General features: G+C 34.9%; 2 protein-coding genes across 2 annotated transcripts; one reads left to right on the top strand and one right to left on the bottom strand.

The window, feature by feature from the left end:
* Positions 1 to 11437: 11437 nt before the first annotated feature.
* On the bottom strand, positions 11438 to 14630 carry LOC143548025 (protein MULTIPOLAR SPINDLE 1-like). Its single transcript, XM_077039294.1, has 10 exons — positions 14466 to 14630; positions 14298 to 14355; positions 13657 to 13806; positions 13502 to 13564; positions 13324 to 13391; positions 13158 to 13212; positions 12884 to 12997; positions 12579 to 12762; positions 12326 to 12396; positions 11438 to 11755 (listed from the first exon to the last, which is right to left on the bottom strand). The coding sequence occupies exons 1-10, from the start codon at positions 14613 to 14615 to the stop codon at positions 11571 to 11573; spliced, it is 1098 nt and encodes a 365-aa protein (XP_076895409.1). The 5' UTR covers positions 14616 to 14630; the 3' UTR covers positions 11438 to 11570.
* Positions 14631 to 15874: 1244 nt separating this feature from the next.
* Positions 15875 to 20137, top strand: LOC143548023 (uncharacterized). The gene is made up of 5 exons (XM_077039293.1): positions 15875 to 16146; positions 17762 to 17960; positions 18051 to 18119; positions 18193 to 18325; positions 19366 to 20137. Exons 1-5 carry the CDS (start codon positions 15936 to 15938, stop codon positions 19927 to 19929), a joined length of 1176 nt encoding a protein of 391 aa, XP_076895408.1. The 5' UTR covers positions 15875 to 15935; the 3' UTR covers positions 19930 to 20137.
* The last annotated feature ends 4670 nt before the right edge of the window (positions 20138 to 24807 follow it).

Raw genomic sequence — 24807 nt, 5'->3', positions numbered from 1 at the left:
AAGCAAGTAAACGAGATCCAAACAAGCCCAAAAAGGTATGATTCTTGATCTTTGAGGTTTAAAGATCCAAGCTTTTTAGTGTATAAGCGACCAAAAATGGTCGGGAAGCGTAGTGGGTGATATTGAACCTATGGATATTTATACAAGGTTAAGGTAGTAATAGGTGTCTTCGGATACGGGAAGTAATATATGGGAATAAATTGTATGATACCTGATTAACTAGAACTCACTCAGCATAGCTGACTTTTAGTATGCACGCAGGTGAGCTGATTATAGAGTTAGCATGAGGATGACACACGGCATGGATTGAACGGCTGGCATCTGAAGAAAGAAGTAAAAATGTTTTGAATACAAAGTTTTGTGTTATGGTATCAAAGCAAAGATTTAATGTTTTGTAACAAATGATTGATGTTTTATATTCCGCGAAAAGTTTTAATAAACTCTGATTTGAAGGACTGTGTTTATGAGTAAATCCGACGTTAAAGTAGGGCTACCGGGTTCGGGGCCTTACAAGTTGGTATCAGAGCATAAGTTCGAGAGATTTAAGCATCCTACATGCTTAGACTCGAACAGAGAATGGGATTTAAGTAAGAAAAGAAAGAAGATGCCAGTTCAAGAATGCCATGTGTCGCTCAAGCAAAAAAAAAAATCAGTAAAGGTAAGGTGTATGATTAAATGATATATGTTAATGAGAAAGAAAAGATACGTGAACAATAAGGATAGAAGTAATTGATTGTTTGATTTGACTAACTGCTTAAGTAGAACCAGCACAAATAGACTCATAAAGGGAAGCGAATAGGACACGGAAAGCAACGTGATCAGCTAGTCACAGCTGGCCACTGTTATTACCTGTTAGCCTTGCTATCCTTGTACTAAATAGTTCCTTGAGTGATGATGTTTGTGTTGTCCCTTTAAGAATACTGATGGCTGGAGCTGGAGAAGTTGTGGGAACTGGGGGTCGCACTGGACGTCGTGGCAGGCCTCGTCTTGTCCGGCAACCCTCGGTAGAAGAAGCTTCCCACACCGAAGATGAAGGGAGCGCCGCTGGAGGAGACCAGAACAACAACGAAGAAGTTCAACTTAGCCCTGCAGTTCAAGCAGCCATTGTTCAAGCTGTAGTTGCTGCTGTGAAGAACCTGAATCCCGAAGGATCTGCTGGAAGCCGTGAACGAACCGTTGAAGGGGCAGGTGGTAATAATAGAAAGGATGACGAGAGGGAAAGGGGTGACTCGAGTGAGGTAAAGTCTGTGAAAGATGATGATAGGAAGAGGGGCCGAGGCGGTTGCAACTATAAGTCCTTCAAAGGTTGTGACCCGCCTAAGCTGACTGGTTTAGGAGATGCAATCGCTACTCTTCAGTGGATAACCGCCATGGATAAGGTTATCCGCATTAGCGAGTGCCGTCCTGACTAAGCTGTCGGTTATGCCACTCAATCTTTTGAAGATGAGGCTATGTATTGGTGGGAGAGTGTGGAGCAGAGGAAGACCCGTGAAGAGATCAAGGCGATGAGTTGGAATGACCTAAAGGACATGGTGATGAAGAGGTTCTGCGCTGATACAGAAGTTGAAAGAGTGGAGATGAAGTTTCTGAATTTGAAAGCGGGAGGGATGACACAACGGGAGTATACTACTGAATTCAACCGCATGTCTAGGTTGGTACCTGACATGGTGAACACCGAAGCTAAAATGATCAAGTGTTACGTAAGGGGACTTCCACGGAATGTTCGCACTTTGGTTAAGTCTAGTAAGCCCGCAACATTTGACTCGGCCGTGGAATTGGCCGAGATGATTTATGAGGACCTTGCCAACTGTGAAGGGGAGAAGATGGAACCGAAGAAAAAGAACCCAACCCCAGAACCAGAGGAAGCCAATGAGGTGGATCCACGCAAAAAGAAGGCAAGGCAAGAGGGGTTCACTGCTTGTGAAAAATGTGGGAAGAGACACCCCGGATAGTGCAGAAAGGGATTAGGTGTGTGCTACAGGTGTGGAAGAGCAGGACATTCCTCTTGGGAATGTGATGATTACCATAGGTGTCACAACTGTGGAGGACGTGGGCACCTAGCAAGGGATTGCAAGAAGCCAAAGGGAGGACATGAAGGAGAAAAGAGTGCTTGAGGTTTAACAGATTCCTCCGTATGCTTAGAGAAGCCATTCAAGAAGGCTAGATGCTAGCCATAAGTATTAAATCTATGAGTAACTTATTGATGACTCGATGCGTGTTGTTTTATGTTGAAATTTAGACTGGTGTTTATTAATTATGGTACAAATTGTCTGAATGCATGTTAGTCATGATAAATTGACGTGTTGTGATAGAGTGTCGACTTAAGCTTTAGCATTAATATGATTTAGGACAAAGCCTCTTGAAAATCGAAACGAGACTTGGTACATTGAGGACCTCATGGACAAGCTACCTTAAATAGCTAAAACACATGACCACCATTCGATGACTGCAAAGTCTGAAGTAAGAGGGATAACTCAGAAAGCGAAGGCGATTCAATAAAGCGTGTAAATATAAGAAGTTTTCCTTTTATAGGGAATAAGTTAGGTTTCGGGGACGAAACCTCTTTAAGGAGGGAAGACTTGTAACATCCCGAAAATCCCAAAATAATATTAATTATATTACTTAATAATAGAGGGAAAGTTACTCGGGTTATCAGGAATTAAATAAAAGAATAGAGGTTGGTATGGGTCGGGCTAGTGTCGGGTAATGGACGTGGGTTATGGACTAGGATTAATAGAGATGGGTTAAATGAGAATGGGCCTTAGGTCCATGGGATTTCAGGGGTATAAATATCCCCTAAACCCAAAATATCTTTCATTTTCACCAAACTCCCTAACACTCCAAAAACACACACTAACTTCGCCGCCGGACCGAAGGCAGATCCGGCAGACCCGAGTGAGAGAGAGAACGATTAGTGGTGATAAGCAAGTAAACGAGATCCAAACAAGCCCAAAAAGGTATGATTCTTGATCTTTGAGGTTTAAAGATCCAAGCTTTTTAGTGTATAAGCGACCAAAAATGGTCGGGAAGCGTAGTGGGTGATATTGAACCATAGCAAGGGTGTTAAAATCGCTCAAAATGCTGAAAAGAAACCGAACAGCGGCTGTCTGGGTAACTTCGCCTTCATCTGGGCAACTTCGCCTTCAACGCGATGAACTTCGCCTGCAAGCTAAATTCGCCTGATGAACTTCGCCTGCAAGCTAAGTTCGCCTGATGGCAACTTCGCTGTAAAGTTAAGTTCGCCTAACTGGTAACTTCGCCTGAGGCCAAGTTCGCCTGATGATAACTTCGCCTGAGGCCAAGTTCGCCTGATGATAACTTCGCCTGAAGCCAAGTTCGCCTGATGGCAACTTCGCTGTAAAGCTAAGTTCGCCTAGCTGGTAACTTCGCCTACGGCTAAGTTCGCCTAAGGTTAACTTCGCCTAGAGCTAAGTTCGCCCGAGGGTTAACTTCGCCTAAAGCCAAGTTTGATTAGAAAATAAATTATAAAGCGATAAGTTAAGTAAGCCACTACTAGGCCACCAGATTAGATCAGGCGAGTATTGATACGTGTAACTTGTACAGTCAGCCGAGCTCAGAGAGAGAAGGGATTTGCAGCTATCAGAAAAAGAAGCAGAATTCAGGTGAGTTTCTAGCCCCATTTATGTGTTACGTTTTCGCGGCTGTGTGCATACTCAATATGTTTGTCAATACACTTATCCTAAGAGATAAGTGTATGCCTTATATGGATAATGTGAAATATATGAATGATTGCTTGATGGTACGTGAACGATCTTCGGATATTGCACGTACTGTCAGGTTGCAGCGCTAAGAATAAGGTAAGTATGTTATGTATGTTTATGTGTATGAACATGATAGAGATAATAGAAGAAAGAAATGATAACGTATGGTTGTATGGTTACGAAGAGGGTACCGAGCCCTAGTAATACTCGAGGAATGTAGGGCGTAATGCTCTTTATAACGTAAGATATGAAAGTAAGATAATACTAAAGAAAGTAATAAAATATGAACGAAAGGATATAATTTTATGTGTATGCCTTATATGGATAATGTGAAATATATGAATGATTGCTTGATGGTACGTGAACGATCTTCGGATATTGCACGTATCGTCAATGGAAGTGACTAGCTCCTTACATGGATATTAAATAATAAAGTATAGTGTTCCCTTTATGGAAGGTATAGTGTTCCTTTTATGGAAGGTATAGTGTTCCTTTTATGGAAGGTATAGTGTTCCTTTTATGGAAGGTATAGTGTTCCTTTTATGGAAGGTAAAGTGTTCCTGCTATGGATAGTATAGTGTTCCTCCTATGGAAAGTATATATGGTAGGGTAATGGTAATGGTTCTTTTAAATAAATATTACGTGACGATCCTCCTATGGATATTTATACAAGGTTAAGGTAGTAATTGGTGTCTTCGGATACGGGAAGTAATATATGGGAATAAATTGTATGATACCTGATTAACTAGAACTCACTCAGCGTAGCTGACTTTTAGTATGCACGCAGGTGAGCTGATTATAGAGTTAGCATGAGGATGACACACGGCATGGATTGAACGGCTGGCATCTGAAGAAAGAAGTAAAAATGTTTTGAATATAAAGTTTTGTGTTATGGTATCAAAGCAAAGATTTAATGTTTTGTAACAAATGATTGATGTTTTATATTCCGCGAAAAGTTTTAATAAACTCTGATTTGAAGGACTGTGTTTATGAGTAAATCCGACGTTAAATTAGGGCTACCGGGTTCGGGGCCTTACATCTAACCACCTATCTTAATTGTCATGGCTCTGATACCAATCTGTCACACCCCGACCAAAGGCGGCGAAACATGCCGGGGTGCAACGATTGCTCATAAGCGCATGACACTATTTAAAGCGTCAATATTTAACAAACTCATTTCATTTCACATCATCGAAAATGTCACATAACCAAATATTCATAACTCAAATACAACAAAATATAGCAAATCAAATATTGTTCAGTTTTGCTAATATCCTAACGGTATTTGTGACGTTTTCTTCACCGAACTCCATAATCAACCTAGATGCAAACCTGTAACATTTCATAAAATAAATTTTATCAACACAAAGGTTGGTGAGCAATTCATAAGTTTGAACAATAGATATATAGTATGAAAAACCACAAAACTAGTATACAAAACCATAAATAATAGCTATAAACTTGGATAAATAGTTATCGCTAACAAGTTAGCGACACCCAACTATAAGGGGTTGCCAAATAGTTTAGGATTTTATAGTTATCGTTAATTGCATTACGTTAACGACACCTTGCCATGAGGGGTTGCCAAATGGTCTAGGATTTATAGTTCCACCATCCAAAAGCGATAAACACATAGTCAAATAAGCATAGAACACCAAATCAAGCAATTATTCAAGTAAGGTATACAACAACGTTTGTGGTTTAAGACCCAAGTATAAAACATTTAGTTTAGATAAGTTGAAATGTCACCCCCAAAATAAAAGATAGAAAACGGGGTATGAAGTTACTCACATTCAAGTAATAAACTTGAAAGATTGATTATTTGGAGATTTGCCGGAACGACGAGTTTAACGTATGAAGCCTAAATAAAAGAAAGTCTTGGATTTAGAAAGGTTGTCTTGAAGATCTTTAAATAAAATAATTGTTGCAAAAACTAATCAATTAAAGTTCAAGGTTTAAAATGTAACTATTTAAGAATTTTTAAAAATAACCCTTTTAAAAAATGTAAGTTTGCTCAAAACCGGGTTAAAGTATCTAACCTTAATATTTACTTAACCAATGTTAAGTAATAAGGTGGGGAAAATGCTATAATGCAAGTTCCATTAGGCTAAAGATACTAAAACGGGTTTTTAACGAGTGTTCGGGTTGTCGGTTCGGGTATTGACAAATGGTCAAACCCAAAGTCAACTTTCCAAAATATTAATTGTTATGAGATAACTCATTAAAACATACTAACACTTAACCAAGTATGTAGATCTATTGTTTAGAACTAACAACGCAAGTTAAGCGAGTGTTCAGTTTTGTCGGTCCAAGCTATGTTATGAGATCAAGTTGGATCCAACTATTCCAAGTACTTAAGAAAATAATTAAAATCAGTTTGTAAACTTTTTTTTAAAGAAATATACAAGTCTTGATAACTAAAAACACACTTGTGTGTCTTAAGCGAGTAAAAGTCGGTATAGTTCGGTCTCCATCTCACAAATAGTTCATAGATGGTTTCTACATGCCCAAATATCATAGAACTTGTATATTGGTTTATAAATGAAGAAGACTTAAATTTTACAACAAAAAAAGTTAACTACAAGTCTTTTAAGCAAAAGTTTCGGTTTAGTTCGGTTTCCATCTCTCAACGAGTTCATAGATGGATTCCATATGCTTAATATCAAAGAACTTGTAAAAATGATTTTTGAAACTCAAATCTAGCAATAAACATGTTTAAACAACTATTTTAACAAAACTAGTAAACAAAAGTTCGGTTTCCGGTTTGGACTAGTTTCGGTTAAACCGAGGTTAGTCTTATACAAACCCACACCATGGAACTTGTAAATAAGATGAACAAACTAAAGGGTTAGAAGTTAGTCATAAGTGATATGTATAATAAGTTATGTGTGTGTAAATATATATCAAGAACACGAAGTCCTCCATGAAGCCTTGCCTTATGACATTCGAAACTTAACCAACCAAAGTCGGTGAAGTAACAAATAAAGGAAACAAGGGGTGTGTATTATATATATGTTGTACCACCATATTCAAGAGTTAGTAATGTTAGATGAACAAGTTAGAATGAAAGACTGTAGTTAGTTTGACTTGAGAAGTCAAAACTTCAAGAATACATAAGAAATAACAACCTTGAATCTATGGAGTTTGAGAGAGTTTTTGGAGATGTAGCAAGAGTAAAATGAAGAAGATGGGTGTGTATATATAGAGAAGGAGTGAAGGGTTGGGTATAAAGATTCTTTTATGGTTTGCATAAAAATGGGTATGTTTAAATGGTCAAACAATGCATAATATAAAAAAATATATTTTATATATTTTATATATTTTAAATGACAAGATCCAATATTTTATATATTTGAAATGTTCGGGTTACAAACGGGTCGGGTTTACATAACAAAAGTGACCCGAAATTGACGAATGTCACAATTGTAATGGGTTCTAGAGTTTTAAAATGGTTCCAGACTTCACTGTAACCGGTAAGGTTGAGTGTTGGTTATCCGATGGTGTGGTTGTGGTTCAGTGGTGTGGCGGTAGTGGTTACCGGAGTTCGACGGTGGCAAGTGGTGGTGGGTTGGTGATGATGGCGGCTGTATATATGAAGAGAGAGAGAAGGAAGAGAAGAGATAGTGTTTTGTGTGAGGAGACTACATATTGTTTTATTTTTATATTTTAATATTTATTAAAACAAATCCCATCACACCACATCACCACCTCTAGTAAAAAACCATCACATATGATGGATTTGAGGTTGGTGATGTGACACCATTTGATTGGATGATGAAATTTCTCATCACATCCACCACCGCTCCCCCCCTAAGCCTTGTTTAATTTTATTATGAAAAGGAATAACACTTCCACCGGCTTCAAAAACCCATAAGAAACTAAAGCTTTTACATCCTTCACAATATTTGCAAGAGAGGTTGTCTTTTGATTAAATACCAAATTATTCCGGGCCCTCCAAATACACCACAAACTAGTAAGGATGATAGTGTTTATTACCTATGCCACTTTCTTTGACACCTTCAAGAACTTTTGCACCTCCAACGTCCTTAGACCATGTGTACTCATAACTCTCCACCTCCAGGCATTATGCGCCACGTGGCGCCCAGTCAGAGTTATGGTTTTTTACAAAAACAGGCTGTAGTCATAACTCTCCACCCCCAAGCATTATGCGCCACGTGGCGCCCAGTTATTATTAATTTTATTTGTTTTTTTAAATACTAAATCATTTAAATAAATTAACATAAAATTAAAAAATACATTAAACTTCCAAATAAAAACTAAATTAAAAAAAATACATCAAATAAACAAAAATACATAAATAATACTAATAAAACTAAAACTTATTATATTTTTCTAAAATTTTCGCTCGTCGAGTGACTTTTAGAGATTGGACTATCGGGTCGTCTTCGGATAGCTCATTTGATAAAACCTCGATGTCTTTGTCCATTTCATTCCTTCTAAGTAGGTCGACGGCGTCCAAATTTACTTGAAGTCGTTGGGTTCCAAGGTCGTGTAAAGCTTGGAGACGAGAGTTCATTTCTTTGAATTGACTTTCCAATTCAGGATTCGAACCCGTTACCGACGATGAAGCGACCCCTTTCCCCTTCCCTTGGCCTTGCTTCTTCTACCCCCCGGCCGAGGCATCTCGGTAGTATTCACGGCGTCATTATCGCTTAGGTTGAAGTTCGAGCGTTGGAACGGGGCGTGTCTGGATCAACCGAATATGATGTTTTAGACTTTTTTTTTTACGCGGACCACTTTTAGCTTCGGCATCCAACACCATGCCCCATTTTGGGTGAAACCTCAATAGGTCTTTCCAAATGCCAAAGTAGTTGAAGCCCCCCCCCCCCCCCCCCCCGACCTTATGTTGATACTCTGTCAACGCATTTTCCATGACTTCCACGTCCGAGACACCACTACTCCTATTTCGATTCATCCGAGAGAAAACCGTATAGAAAGCCAAGCATTTGGTGTTTATGTCGCCCCATTTCGACAGTAACGAATCTTTTTATCGACGTGAGTCCCAGCCAAGCGCGTAGAACAACTCTATAATTTTGTGCCAAAATACCTCCATTTTTTGATAGTTCCCTAAAAAAAATAAAAACATTACAAGTTTAATGTTTGTTATAAGAAATTTAAAAAAATATATATGTATTTTAAAAACCTACCGCATTTGGCATCTTCCGATATCGCGCACCAAGCACGAGCACATAGTACGCACTCGTCGATACTCCACGCTATCACCGTCTTTTTAACCCGAGGTTCGCCGGCGGGCTTCTTTCCGTGTTTTCTCGGACGTCCGCGTTGGCTCGAACCGCCTACGGTCTCCGGGACGGGTTGTGTCTCCGGCACGAACTCGACCTCGGGTTGGGTCTCCGGGACGGGCTGGGAACCCTAACCGGCAAAAATGTTTGTCGTTGGGTTTTGGAAACCGGGCACCGCATTTGGCATAAAGTTTTGTAGAAATGCAAAGTACGCGGCCATTTGCGGGTCATACACATGCGGGACGGGTACGGTTGGCATCGAGGCGGTAGATTGGTTCGGTTGTGGATTTTGGTTGCCTTGACGGACATATTGACCGAAACCGAGAATATTTTGGTTGTTATTCGAAAACATGATGGTATAAATATTTGTGTAAAAGATATAATTGGTATAGAAGTGGAAGGAATGTGTTAAAAAAATAAGTTTGGTTTGTTTTTAAAGTATAAATTTAATTAATATAATTTTTTTTTTAAAAACCCAACGGCTCCTAACGTAAACATGGCCCCAACGGTTTTTTTTTATTTACGTGCCATTAATCCGCGTTTTACTTATAACGTAGCAAAAAAAAATACAAAACGCAGGGGGGCGGTGTACCCCCGCGTTATAGCTCACAACGCGGCACACAACGTGCCAGTACGCTTGGTCTTAGTGCCAAAAGCAAATATCGATGGGATTTTACACCATTACTATTATGATATAATCTGCCATATATAGTGAGCAAAAGGACAAAAGACAACATAAATTTTGACTCGTTTAACAACCACCGCCACTCACTACAAATTTTACAAATAATAAAATTGACCGTTATATTTCTTTTAGCTACCGAGATTAGTGTAGCCAATCTCTCTAATTTAACGAATAAAGCAAGGATCCCCACCTTCTTTGGTACCCATTTAGCCCAAGTATTGGACAATTTAAATAACGTAGCAGAGATTAGATACTTCTAATCTAACTGAGAAATCACTTTATGTATCCAATACCCATGACCAACTATCCATACCCGTCCTAATTGATATCGACCTAGTCACAACCATAAGTTGATCTAACTCCACAACATCATTCAGCAAGTACGGGGAGCCTAAACCAAAACCATCAGCCTGAACAACTATTTGGCCCCACATAAACCTGATCCGCTCTTTCAAGCGCAAACAATCAAAGAAAATTAATCAATAACGGTACTACTTGTATCTATCCTTCACCAAACCCAATTACACCTTTATTGCACTACCAAGATCCAAAACCATTCCTTCAAGCTCGATCGAGATCTTAAAAACATGTTTCCATGGCCTCGGATAGATTTTTTGTTGTTAAGATTACCGTCGTCTGTCAATTTTGTTCATTGTCAAAATATTGCCCCGTCTTTGCACACTTCAAACATTGTTTCGTTAAATTTTGTTCATAGTTATGGTTGCAAATCAATATTTTTTTAATTCATAATACGTGTACCAATCAGCTTATTTGATAAAAAATAAGTTGGGGCTTGATTGTTTTTAGTATTAATATTTTAGTTATTACATATATTTTTTTAAACCGCAAACTTATGAGTTAACTCCTATAAAAGTACATTCATTGCTTGAGTTAAAACTCAGTCTCACTAAGAGGCGATAACTCCCATCATATGAGTTAACTCCATATTGTTGATATCAAAGAATTCATAATGAGAATCCATTTTCTTATGTTCTATTCACTTAAAAATACTATCTTTTTATTTCACTCACGAAATTTAAAGAAAATAAGATAGAAAATGAACACCATGAAAAGTTTCCCTAACAAGATAAGATTTTCCAAAGTTATAGGATGTAGGTTATAAAAGAAGAAATGGGACATAAGTGCTCTTAGAGACTGATTATATCAAAACTAAAATAAAAAATTATCGTATTTATTTTGAATCAACAAAAAAAATGGAGGTTAGTATGTTGATTATTGGTTTTACTTTTATTATAACTTTTATGAAATTGATATGTGGCCATTATAATATTTAATTATGTTTGTCATGAATGAAGAACCTAACCGCTATTAACTGTATCCAATCATTCTTAAGAAACAACTTTCACAGCTTTCGGTTTAGTGTTAAAGAAAAGCGAGTTGAGAAACAAGAAGTACCCACGGGCCACGGTTATGGTCATTAAATCCAACTTGATTTCATCAATCCTAATCACCAGCAAGATCTCATTCACAACAGTCACAACCCACAAAAAGCTCAACATGCAAGTTTTCAAAAAGGGCGTATTAGTCTTTTCAACTAACACAAATATTAGTCTTTTCAGCTAACACAGATGACCACAAACACGCAATAAAAGGCTGATAGTCATTTGGTGTTACAAGTTCAAATCATTAGAGAAATGGGAAAAAATAGGTCGGGCTCACATAATTGTGTCACGTGTATGTGTTCAAAAGAATTCATTTGTCAAATTCAAATGTATACGTAATTGGATCAAAACGGGTACCTCTATACAAAACTCATGAGTGTAAAAATGAACTTATTGCTCCGGGTTATCATAAAGTTCTATTCTATACCGACTACAACTAGAGGATTCAACTCACTTTTTCTAAACTTAGATTTTATGTTGCTTACATTGCAAAGATTCAGAAAAATAAGCTTTGAAGAGTATTCGGGTTGAGCTTTTGGAGAGATTTAGCTTGGCCCACTAGTTTGGCGATCAACCCGATTACACGATCCATGTATATAATGTAAAGCCCGCATCTGTTTTCTAAAAGCTGAAGTCCTTTTCTAGCATGGAGGATTGAAGTCACCCACTCTTCAAACAACTCTGTAGCATGGTTATCATTTGAACCTTTTAATATTATGCAACTATCTTTATAAAACCCAATATTTCTGTTAAAAGAGATTATACCAGTTCAACCAGAATAAACTTAAAAAAAATATGTATATTTAGTTTTAGATATTCAAACTAACTTCTTTGGTGTTTTAGGTTGTAATCTTTCAACCAAATTGGATAATTTCTTATAGCACCTCTAAACTTGGTCTAGTATCATATATACCCAAAAAATTATAGTTTCTGATATTCCTAGTATAAAATTTATGACCATCATACACTTCTCTTACAACTTGCATTGGAATTTAGAGTTTAGAGTGGAAGGAGACAGAGAAGGGTATAATGGTCATATTATAAGTTGTATTTTTAATGGGCATATTTGATATTAATTCTTTTGTTTGGGTAAATATGATATCATGCAAGTTTTCAAGGTTATGTGTATATATGATATTGTCCCTTACAAAATCATCCACACAGAAGTAACTTTAGTTAATTTGAATATAAAATTACTAACTCTTAGCCAGTTAGCATATGTAATTCCCATACGATAAAATACATGCTAACCTGTTGCAAATCCATTTGACTTTGACCAGCTTATTAGATAGTCCGATACTAAAAACTCAATAAGCTGGATCCTGCCAAATACAAAGAACGTGTGACAAAATGATCTATATCTCAAAATACCAAATTCGACAAAATTTTTATGTTAGAATATTAATGCGGCAAGAGCACGAATTTTGGTACATAAAAATGGAACTTTGAGGTTAACAAGAGGATTATTAGGAGTTGACCATGCCCATGGTTAATAAAAACTTACAGAATGTACAGATTGCTGTGCATATCAGGAAAAGTAGATTCAAATGGATCGAGAAACAGCAAATTTTCTGCTAGTGAACATATTCTTTGAGAAACTGCAAGAATAACTCGTTGTCCAATACATGACTCACTTCCAAGCTTACGAAGCAAGTGCTGAACATGAAACCGGGCATCATGATGGGCTTCTGAAAAATAATTATAAAGGGATTTAAAGTTGAGAATTGAGATTCTAATCCCTTAAAAGCAATATGAAAACTCAATCATGGCATAGAAATGGTAGAAAATTACTAACAGAAAAATACTTACCGTTTACTTGTAATGTAGTGCACATTTTTCGCACTAAATGCAGCGATAAGCTGCCAACAATCCCTTCAACAGATTCAATATGATTTCCCTTGGAAAGTGTATTACCGATTGAATCTTCAAGAACATGACAAAGGAACAAAAATAAGAATAAATTATAGGTTTTAAATGAAAGGAAGCAGAAGGTTTTAGCCAAAAATCATATGGCTAGGTGATAAACATGCAATTCATAAACGGTAACAAAGCTATACTTCAGAATAGAATGAAAAAAATATACCCAAAATGAAGTATACAGCTTGGTGTGACCAGTTTGCAAAGTTAGCATCATTTGGCTGCAACAGTAACACACAGACTGTAAAGACTAGGCTCACATGGTTAATAAACAAAGTAGAATGATGAACCGAATGATTGCAATCAGTATTCGTTAACTAGCACACTCTTACAGTGTCACATAGCTCCACCAGAAAATCAGCCGAGGCCTTAAGTTGTTCAATCTCCTCAGCTTTATTATCTACCAATATAAACAGTATAATAAATAAAACTGTCACATCTTTATGGCAGAGGCCGCAGAACTCCTAAGATATTAACACTTAAGTGAAGGATATTAGCAGTAAATTATACGGGACAACTGTAATCTCTGTCTAGAACCCTCATTTCTTCTTTTTCTTCTTTCCTTCAGTCTCACTACACCACCAACATCAATCAAAATATCTCACATAACATGTAACACATAACACAATAAACCAATCACATAATCACATATTAAATTACGCAACCTTGTCTAATAAATCGACGACGTAACACGTCCTTAAACCTCTCATCAAATCCTTCTCCCGACACCTTATTAGTGCTCAACTTCCCCAAATTATCGAAAAAATAGCATTTACAGGACGCATTCCCTGCGAACAATTCATGCTGCATTCCATCTGCATAACAAACACATCACCTAAAATTGAACACATACATTATCTAGGGCTGCAAACAAGCTGATCTATTGGCTCGTGAAAAAGCTCGATCCTAAAAGTAAGCTCATTAATAAACGAGTCCGAGCCCGTCATTAATAAAAGTTTTATAATATATATGTATATATATATCTTAATAATTATTAATTAATCTATATAATATTATGAAAAAATAACTAAATAATATATATTATGTTCTACATAAAATTATAATTGAAAAAGAAATATAAACAAATAATTATAAATATATATAAAAGAATAATTAAGAAATAGTAAAAGAGCCGAGCTCGAGCTTCAAAAACTACTCACAAGCCGATCTCGAGCTTTAGAAATAGAGATCTAAACGAGCCGAGCTATAGCTTTAGAAATAGAGATCTAAACGAGCCGAGCTCAAGCTCAAGTTAAAAGAGCCGAGCTTGTGCCTATCCTACACACAGAAACAGATATGAACAAACCTTCAACTTGTACGAGATCCTGTTTGAGCCTTAGAATCTCCTGTTTACGCTCTTTGGCCTGTATTACAAAATTTACAAACGGAATCACAAACTATGCAATAATAAGTTGATAATAACTGAGTAATGTTAATTTTGACCTAATTTGAAGGTAAATGAAGATAAATGTACCTTTTGTTTCCATTTGAGAGCTTCAGAATCGGATGAAGCAGGTGGAGGATCGGAAGGTTTCTTCAGTAGGTTGGACCGGATAAGAGCCATGGCTATGGCGATCTTCAACGATTTGTCTGAACCGGCGGTGGTGGTTGTTTCCGACGCCATTGTTGTACGAGCGCGGGAGCTTTACAATTTGCAGATTACGTTAACGGCTAGACTAAATTCAAATAGTTTAAAAAGTACATATAGGAGGAAACTTTTTGTGGCCGGTACGATTCGTATGAGCTTATGTGAGTTGTATACGTTCTGATGTTTTGAGTACGTTATAACTCGTGTAGTTTTTTTTATCAACGTCATTTGGCACTATCATCGATTAATTGATTTTAACCAACCTCTCCATGTTAAGCGACTTTGTTTTTAACCAACCTCTTTGATACGGTTGATTCGAGATAACCACTCTCGAAGAACATAGTAGATTAAAGAAGAGACTGAGACATTTTTATTCATTCATGTTTTCTTTAGTTTCTATTTCAAGACTTAAATACCAAAAGAACATTACTAATTGAAAATACGAGAATTAAGGACAAGACTAATTTAAAGGAAGACATTTATGGAGACAAATGTTGAACCATTGAATTAGCGTCATTGACTACTTGTTTGTTTATGTCATTCAATACTATGTTAACTGGGCTGTAGACTCTTTGATTAATCATCATTATGGGCCGGGTCATGGATGTTTGATTAATGGCCTTAAACTCCATCATCAAACAACTATATTTTTACAAGCTTTAATTAATTAAAAAATAAATAAATAAAATTGTTCTTATATGAGCAATTAAGTCTATAAGAGTCGTATATATACATCTTGTATAGGCAGTGGCAAAGCTTTGGCTAAGTTACAGGGGTGACCGAGCTCGATTCTTATAAAAATTTCTTAACGAAATCGTGAAAATTAATCATACGAAGCAAAAAAAAAACGTGGGTGAAAGGGACTACCCCACCCCCTCATAAGCTACGCCCTTACGTATAGGGTATTTTCTTTACAACGTGTATATTTGTAAAATTCATCATCCTAAAAGAAAGATTTTTGTCTAATCGAAACTTGTTACTATGTTAGTGAAGCTAGACGTATCGTAAGTACTTGTATAGTGATTGAAGTAGATAACTAATTTAAATTATAACAACTTCTCAGTTTTAAAGTTCATTCATCATCTTCAATCATACTAATACAACTTTCGTTATCACAAGGCATACCGATAACTTTTCGTTCTATCTAACATCGATCGATAGCGTGTTGACTCGTAAAAAAAAGTTTGTAAATATGAGTTAATATTTTTATTTAGTAATAGTGATATTTATTTATTTCTTTCTTTAAAAAAATATCAATTATTGAGCTCATAAACCCTAGACATCTTCTTCCCACAACCTCATAAACCTCCATCAGAGAAGCAAACAGAGGCGTAGTTAATCAATCATCCAACAAAAATGGAACCACCGCCACCACTACCATCATCCAAATTATGCACCGAATGCAAAACAAACGAGTTCAAGTACAAATGTCCAGGCTGCTCCGTACGATCTTGTAGTCTCCCATGTGTCAAGGCTCATAAACAACGCACCGGATGCACAGGCAAACGACAACAGCTTACGGAGTTCGTTCCACTTTCTAAATTCGACGATAATCTCCTCTTGTCTGGTAAATTGTTGATTAAACTCAAACTTTTAATTTAGCTTGATTTGTATTTACTCAATTTCCCCCAAATTATAAAATTAGTGCGTGTTAGGGCTTGTTTGAGCTGATAGTTAGGTGTAAGATAACGCCGTGTCGGAGATGATCGCTAGGCGCCAGTCGGATTGGATATTTGTATGTAGTTTTTCAAAATTATATATACATGTATGTGCATATATATAATGTGTATGTACACATACACACACGAAAAAAAATTATATATAAAATTTGATTATCAGTCGGTTTTTGTCGCACGCACGAATTTCATATTTATAAATTTTTATAGTAAGTATAGTTTTTCAAACAATTCAAATATTTTGACCGAAATTATACTGATCTTGACCAGAGTTTGAGCAATTTTGACCGACTTTTTCATATTTTTGACTGGTACCAATTTTAGGGGTCGGTTAGGTGCTAGTCGGGCGGTGATAGGTGGAGCTGTAGAACTTGCTAGGTGCTAGTTAGGCAGTAGGGTACCAACTAGTGCTTAATTGGAGTAAACTTTTATATGCAATTTTTCAAAATTATATATATATATATATATATATATATATATATATATACGTATACAAACACACACGCAAAATTTTGTGTATAAATTTACCAAAAAAACGCATATATTTTTTTAAATACTTCAAAAATTTTGACTGTAATTTGACTGGTACCAGTTTTAGGGGTCAATTAAGTGAAATCCAATTGGTAGCCTCTAATTTGGATTAATCGGCGTCTAATCGTGATTTTTAAAACAATGGTGATTGGTGAATGTTTGGCAATTCTGCTTAGTGAAGGATTATATAGGTACATTAATCAGACTCAAACAAGCAATTAGAATAAGAATTTGTAAAGCAATTAGAATAAACAGTTTGCTTCAATCGAAGTACTTAAAACTGTTTCTTTGTTGCATCAAATTATAATATCTAGTGGTTAGTTTGATGAGGGATCAAATTCCTTGACCTTTGTGCTCAACCTTTTGACTTAAACATGGTGATAACATTACAACCGAGCAAAACATCACAATTTGAGAGTGGCTAGTCATTGTATAATCGGTTCAAAGATAGATATGGACCACATTCAACAAACGGGTTAACATCATTGTGAGTTCATGGGTCAGACACTCAGACCAAATACCCATTTTTATTAGTAAAATATAACATTCTATTTTACATGAAAAGCACATTAGTCAAAAAAGTGCATCACTTCCCCATGTTCAGTCTTTTGTTTTATTTCTATGCATTTTTAAGTCCTTTAGTTTGCCATTTGCATTTCGCAAATGTTTAGGTAGTAGCCTTAGGAATGTGCGTCCTCGGTTTCTTTTCTTTCTCTATGTAATCTGTAAAACACAAGAAATGAAGCAGTGAGTTTTAAAATGAAGAAAAGTGTGTTGGGTGGTATTCTTAGACTCGATTACTAACCGTAGTAGTGTATATGTATTTCTAGTTGGATGTCGTCACCCTACCGTTTGTTTGGTGGTGATTTTTTGTGTCCAAACAAACCGTAGAACTATCCATATCTACCCGTTTTATTTTATTTCAAACTATTATATCTGTTATCTACTCTTATTGCCTATCACATGTACAAACAGATTATAATATGCTTGAGGATGTGAAAAGAATAGCTGATGCTGCCAAAAGAAGGAGAGTAAATATCTGCGGGAATTCCTCCAGGATTTCTTTCTACATTAGGACCTTAATGAATGCTGCTAAGGCTCGGAGAATTAGACTTTTTGTCATGCCAAATGGAATGTCAAAGAGACAAACCAACAAAACATCTTATAACAACACGTTAACCTTTTTTTTTGTTACATTTTGAGCTCATCATAATAAATAAAAACTTTATATATATAATCAAATCTTGATTGACTTTGTTTACAGGTGTAAATCTATCTCTTGGACAATAGAATGGCGCTTTCATTCAACCAATGTTAATATTCTTGACCATGGGTAAGCTTATTCATTATCAAATATTTTTAAATACTCATTTGTTTTCTAACAAATATTAATTTTGTTATTTCAGAATTCATGAAGATTCGAATATTTGCTCGGTTATCCAGAAACATCTAGAATCTGGCTCAACAAATCATCTGTTGAAGCCGTTTTATCTTGAGCCTGTGGAATCTCTGAAGTTTTATATCAGCAAACACCCAAAGGTTCTTATATAAAATCTTGAACTATTTATGTTGTTTGATTTTCTTTTATATAGGGGATTGAGTGATCACCGATTTTGTTTGTTTATCATTAGTAGAGGTGGAAAATTTGACCCATTTTCTTTAAATGGGTCAATTTTCTTTAAGGGGAAACGAACTTAAATGGGTCAAACACTAGAACTAGCAAACTATTATGCAAATTATTTTTTTTAAACTTTTTAAATCATTATATTCTAGAAATTAGATAATTTAAAACAATTTTGTAAATGTAATCATATTTTACACACTAATCATTCAAAAAAGAAATAAAAGATTTGAACAATAAAGTAGTTCGGGTCAACCAAACCCTGGTTGACACACACATATCTAGGACATGGGCATGTTTGTGTTTATGACCTCGTTCATTTAATTTTAACTGAACATGAACATGAACATATAATCGAACAAATTCTTTTGTTCATGCTCGTTCATTAAGAAAATCGGCATGTTCGTGTGCGTTCATGCTCATTCGTTTAAAATGAACAGTTCACGAACATAAACGAACACAATCTAACTTAAACAAACAAACAAACATAAATGAACACAAATGAAGTCATGAACATAATTGACCAAACATATTTCTTCACAACTACAAGCTCTAGTGGATAATCACGTTTGTTTTATTTTTCATTTAAAAGTAGCCAAGTAAATATATATTTAAACGGGTCCCTTTTATGCTTATATTTGTATAAATATAACTTGTGTTTTTATTAAAATTTTAACAAACAAATACAATCAAACAAACTTAGATGAATGACCAAAACGTGTGCTAATGTTTGTTAGTTTAATTAAAACAAAAAAATATGTTCATGTTCGTTCGTTTATTTAAATAAATGAACTTCCCGCCAAACAGTTCTTGAACGTTTATGTTCGTTTACAGGCCTAAATGTTATCCAACCTTTTCATTTTGCCACCATAGTAATATGATCCGTGGAGTTATATTTAGTTTTGTACTTTGGTTGTCAGCATTTCTAACATTTCAAAAATATTATGTTTAAATGTAGAATCCAAAATCACCAGTTCGTGAGTTGGACATAAACGCCCCTCTAAGCAAACAATTAAGAAATTTAACTATCATCGAGTATCCTGTTATTCACATTTTCCTTCCTTCACATACTCCTGATGTCAAAGTAGTCAAAGACATAGTCAGTCAACAAGTGCAGCCCAAGCCCAACCCGGCCAACGATAGGCAACTAAGCCCGAAAGGCGTGTTCTTCAAAGAAGAAGAAATTAAAGATGACAGCTCTGCAGACACTCATGTTTTGGATCTGACAGATAAATCAAACATCAAAACCGAGACAAACGACAAAGGATTAATTCACAAGTCTCTTGATTCAACCTATAATGATAATGATAAGGAACTTGTGGATTTGATTAATTTTGAATTTGAACCCGAGTTGGTTGATGTTTATTCCAGTCTCATATCAGAAACAAACCCTAATGATTTTCTTGAATTTGATGGTTTGTGTGATGATTTGCCATCTAAAGAAGATGGGCTGTGTGGAGCTATTAACGAAGAATTGGAGGAAGGGGGAAATAGCGGGTTAGGATTAGTGGTTACTGTTTAGGCGCTCGTGGGCCCGTATTCTGTTGATTTGGTAACTCGGCTTAGCGGGTTTTTGGTTTTGTTTTTAATGTTAACAGTTGTAGTTAATGCATATGAAAAGATGCATCAAAAATTTGGGTAAGTGAGAAATGTGAAGATGCAAATTTTGAGGCTTTTTTCTTTGGCATTTATGATTGCTACACTATTTTCTGTCCCAATATGTCTCACATTTATTTTTTATACAATATTGTTTTGAACTGTTTACTTTACTATGTTACATTGTTTTACTTCTTTTGTTATAGTGACACTTTTAAGTTATTCATTATTGGATGGGAAACTGTATTTATCACAAGTGGCATGTTTATTTATTAGTGGCCCATATAGAAAAAAAGTGTTCACTTTAGACCCACATTATTTAGGGGACCTCTTAAATTTTCAACATTTTGGTTTTCGAGGGTAAAAGATTCACATCTTCAATATGTGATTTGTGAATCGAATGATTTTTGCACCTAAAGCAAAAGATCCAAATGTTTCATCCCTGTTTCATTCGTTTTAAATTCCATTTGAACTGTCAAAAATCATTAAAAATTGTTGTTTGACAGTCTGAGGTGAATCCAGTTTAAGTTGCGTATTTCCCTCGTGTTTTAATTTGTTCAGTTGTATGATATAAAAATAATCTTAAGAAAAATCGGGGTTTCTAAAACAGGAAACTAGCAAATTAATTAGCGAACAAGAGTAGTAAATCAGAGTACGGTTTATGAGTTCAAATCGAAATTATTGTATTTATGAGAAAAAATGAACAAATTTTATTTCTTATCACATAAATTTATTATTATTGGGCTTACAAGGTAAGAAGCTCAAGCCCATACAAAAACTTGTATTTCTGGGCATATTCATTGACCAAACACACTTTTTTGGGTTGACTTTCTTCAACCTTGAAATGAAGACATGTCATGCTTTTCACAAGATCCATAAAGTGCCATTTAAACTTTGGGATGTTTCTACGCATATTATATGGATGAGTAGATGACAGTGTATTTAAACTCTCAAGGAGCTTAAATAAGTATTATAAAATAATCATTCTTTTTTCTGAATTTATTTGTAAATTATATATATTCCGTGTATATTTTTTAATAGTAGTTGGTAAATAAATAACATGTATTTTTTTTTTTCATGAAGCAAAAAATCAAATTATGAGTCCTTCGCGTGCTAATTGATGTCATAATAATTTTAGTTTTATAAACATCGTTGACAAAAGAATACAAAGGCAATTTACATTGTTATATATTTTTTAAAAACATTATAAGAAAATATATTATTACATATAGGTAGTTGTCAAGTTCTATCTAAACAATAAGTTCTTGTAGAAAATACATTTGATATCACTTGTTTAGAGAGCAAATCATACTTTTATGTTTATGTTGTGAATTTGTGAAGTTGTGATCCACATTTTAACGTATGGAAAACCATGCTTGGATGATTATTATTATTATTATTATTATTACTATTACTACTACTTCTGAATTATCCACATCAACTAAGAATTATATTTAGCATTTTCGAAAATAAAATATTACAGTTAAAGAAAATGTTTAGGAAAATTACATACAAGTATACAACTATAGTGACATTGTTAGCATTTTGGGGAGAAAACTATCAATTACCAACACACGTATCATCAAGTGGCAACATAATATAGAAAAAAACAAATAATTCATTATTAGTTATATAAATAATTGAACAAGTAAATACAAATAGACTAATTAATATGTTTGTATTATATAAGCCTTAAAGGTATATGCTAAGATTTAAAATGTTTGTATTATATATGCCTTAAAGGTGTATGTTAAGATGTGACCAAATAAAAATAAAATCAAACCCTTCTTGATTCATCAAGGTCACAAAACTCCTAGGATTAAAGAGTTGATGCAAAAGCTTGGGATTTTACTTACACAAGTTTGATAAAAGGAAAAAAGAAAATATGATGGCTCGAGCTTTAAACGAGTATAACTTGGGTTTGAAGTGAAGTCACAAGGCCCATGATTGACGGACGGAAAGGTCTTGACAAGCGGGATCATGTGACAAATGACAATAGGCGGTTTGACCTAGCTATCAAACTCGAATTCCATCATTTAGGGTTGCATTTTTTGTCAACCAATAGTTTTCCTTACTATGTTTCAATATCTCAAAAATGATGAGGATGATGATCCCGGAGTTGAACCCGTTTTGGAATGGGATCTAGATTTATGATTATCCGAATATTTGAATATAAAATATTTATTTCATTTCTATCTTTATTAGGTTGATCTTTTATTTCAAGTCATCATTATCTTTAGGTTGTTAGGATCTAGTACAAATATTATTAGGGTTTGGTGAATGCTTATTTGTAGTTCCGTTTGATTTCAAAATTGTAAGACTTGGTTTTTTTGAACCCTTGGTTCGATTATCATGCATATTTGATTAGCAATTATACTTTTAGTCATTTGATCGCTTTCAAAATGCATGAGATCGAATACAAATAACTTTTAGTGTGAGAAGTGTACAAATAACTAGAGTATTTATGTTAACACTGGAGTAATTATTATTACTCTCTAACTTTTGAACTAAAGAGTAATTACTATTTTATTTTTTATAACATTTACTATAGTTTTGACTGTAATTACACTTGTTAGATGTATGTTTAGTAAATTAGTTTTATTTATACCGATCTCACCCCTGATATACATGTCTAATATTGTTAACATAATATAAGATTAAAGATGAAAACAAAAAACAATCAAATAAATGTGTTAAAAACATTCAATAAAAAACATGCCATTACTCTAAATAGACACATCAATGTGTATGTATAGTTGATGAAGTGGCTAGAAAGTGGTTGCATGACAACAGTCACAACTTTTGAGGATGTGAAGAAAAGCTCAGATTTTGAAAAAGGGAAATGGGTCCCAATCTTAGTAGATAAATACAAGTAGGGAAGGTTGAGTTTAATTGGTTAAATGGGCACATGGAGTGGGGGTAGGGGGACAATCCTCACATGAAAGAAACATGGGCTTTCCTTTGCTTTAGGACAATTTTGCTTGTAGTCTTCTTTGCTCCCTTAAAACCCCACCTCACCTTATCCATTCTCCTCATCTATACCCTCCCTCCATAGGTATATACCCCTCCCTCTACTTACCTTCATTATAGAGTTGATCTACATAATATTAGGATTTGACAAACATGTGAAAGCAAATAAACGGGTATGAGACTTTAACGTGGTTCGGTCTAAACTGACCTACGTCCACGTGTTACAACTAGTTATTCTCAAACGGGTTGGGCTTAGGACCAACCCACCTGCACCAGTCTCCTCCTATGCGTTCTCAGCTAAAACCCATAATAAACGAGGCCTATGAAACCTACACATAATAGTTCTCTCTTTATAACTCAAAATTACATGTTAAAGGTTATAAATTTACAAAAAGAGTATTCAAACTCTATTGATTGGAAGTTCTTTAACAGGAGTTAGTCTAACCTCATACAATACACAAGCTAAACACAAAGTTCCTAACTATATACTTTATACTTACATGCTTTACACAATGAGTCACTCTAAATCACAAGAAGAGAAATATTTTCGAAATATAAATGTAGATATCGAAAAGTTATCTAAGTTAGATTATTTTTTAAAGAGAAGTCATCACTAAGCAAAGAATTTCAAATTGCCTCTTGTTAGTTACACAAATGGAATGAAAGTAGCCCACACCAATATCTCAAAGGAATGAATCTTTAATCCAAAAAAATGTCTAAATAAACTTTCGTGCTGTCGTTGTTTTTCACCCGACCAGGATCACCTAATTGGGATTCTTCTATTAGAATTCTTTTACCCTTAAATCAAATAACAACCATTTACACCATAACAAAATGATGGGACTGGAAGAAGAATAAGGTTTTGCCAGGCATGATTATTGCAATGTCGGCTTATTGAAATTGACATATGAACCTTTGATGTGAAGCTCACCCCATGCCATGTTAGGAATTGAGTTATGCCAAAGAAAATAAAGAAAATCCTTACAAAATGAGGAAAGAAAAAACCAGGAAATATAATAAACTATTTTAGAGTTAAGGTTTGTTTTGATTATTATGGAGTATCTTTTTCTATAATGACAAACCTATGACCTAAAGCCTTGAAAAGTTTGTTTTTGAGTTATGTAGAAAAGATGAAGTCATAGACTTATGAGCTTGGATTTTAATGTCACTATTGAACAAAAGGTTAAGACTTTTTTGGAACAAATTTTAAGTGTCATTGTTCATTGTTCCACAAATACCATAAACTTATGCAACTTGAATGAAAAATATATATATCAAAATCTTTCCATGCATCAAGAAAAAGTAAAAGGTAAAGTACCTAGAAATCTCAAATTTATTGAATTTCATTATTTCAGATTGCTTATAGTATATGATAATGAGAACAATGCTCTAAATAAGGCCCATTCTACTTAATTGATAAGACACACCAAATACTTGTATGCACTGATGGAATCGAAACTTCTTTATCGAGAAGTCATCTATCATCATAAGGCTCTTTTCTCTAACAGATCCAATCTATGCTTTTGGATAGCAAAACTGTAAATTTATGTACAAAAATTCAACAAATTTCTATGGTTGGAGGGTCTGTCACTTAAGCCCCTTTGGTTCCGCCCTGCTTATATGATGTTTATAACATCTAAAAAATTATAAGTTTGAAAAATGGAACTACGCATGTTTGATCAAATATAACATTCGGGACATCTTAGATTTGCATCATGTGCTGAAGTAAAATATAAAGCTTGGTTGGTATACAATGTTTTAATAATAATAATAATAATAATAATAATAATAATAATAATAATAATAATAATAATAATAATAATAAAAGTATTGG

The sequence above is a fragment of the Bidens hawaiensis genome, unplaced genomic scaffold (genome assembly GCF_021521415.1).
Source record: "Bidens hawaiensis isolate Kalapana, Puna unplaced genomic scaffold, B.hawaiensis_p1.1 tig00014901_1, whole genome shotgun sequence".
Lineage (NCBI taxonomy): Eukaryota > Viridiplantae > Streptophyta > Magnoliopsida > Asterales > Asteraceae > Bidens > Bidens hawaiensis.
Note: the sequence above shows the minus strand (reverse complement) of the source record. Positions and strands in the feature narration are given on the sequence as shown.

Excerpts from the sequence above, each read along its gene's own strand:
- LOC143548025 (XM_077039294.1), bottom strand. The coding sequence starts at position 14,615 with ATGGCGTCGGAAACAACCACCACCGCCGGTTCAGACAAATCGTTGAAG. Across the intron at positions 13,565-13,656 it reads TCGTCGATTTATTAGACAAG|TGAGACTGAAGGAAAGAAGA; the intron begins GTTGCGTAATTT and ends TTGGTGGTGTAG. Across the intron at positions 11,756-12,325 it reads GTCAAATGGATTTGCAACAG|AGTTGTTTGAAGAGTGGGTG; the intron begins GTTAGCATGTAT and ends ACCATGCTACAG.
- LOC143548023 (XM_077039293.1), top strand. The coding sequence starts at position 15,936 with ATGGAACCACCGCCACCACTACCATCATCCAAATTATGCACCGAATGC. Across the intron at positions 16,147-17,761 it reads CGATAATCTCCTCTTGTCTG|ATTATAATATGCTTGAGGAT; the intron begins GTAAATTGTTGA and ends ATGTACAAACAG. Across the intron at positions 18,326-19,365 it reads ATATCAGCAAACACCCAAAG|AATCCAAAATCACCAGTTCG; the intron begins GTTCTTATATAA and ends GTTTAAATGTAG.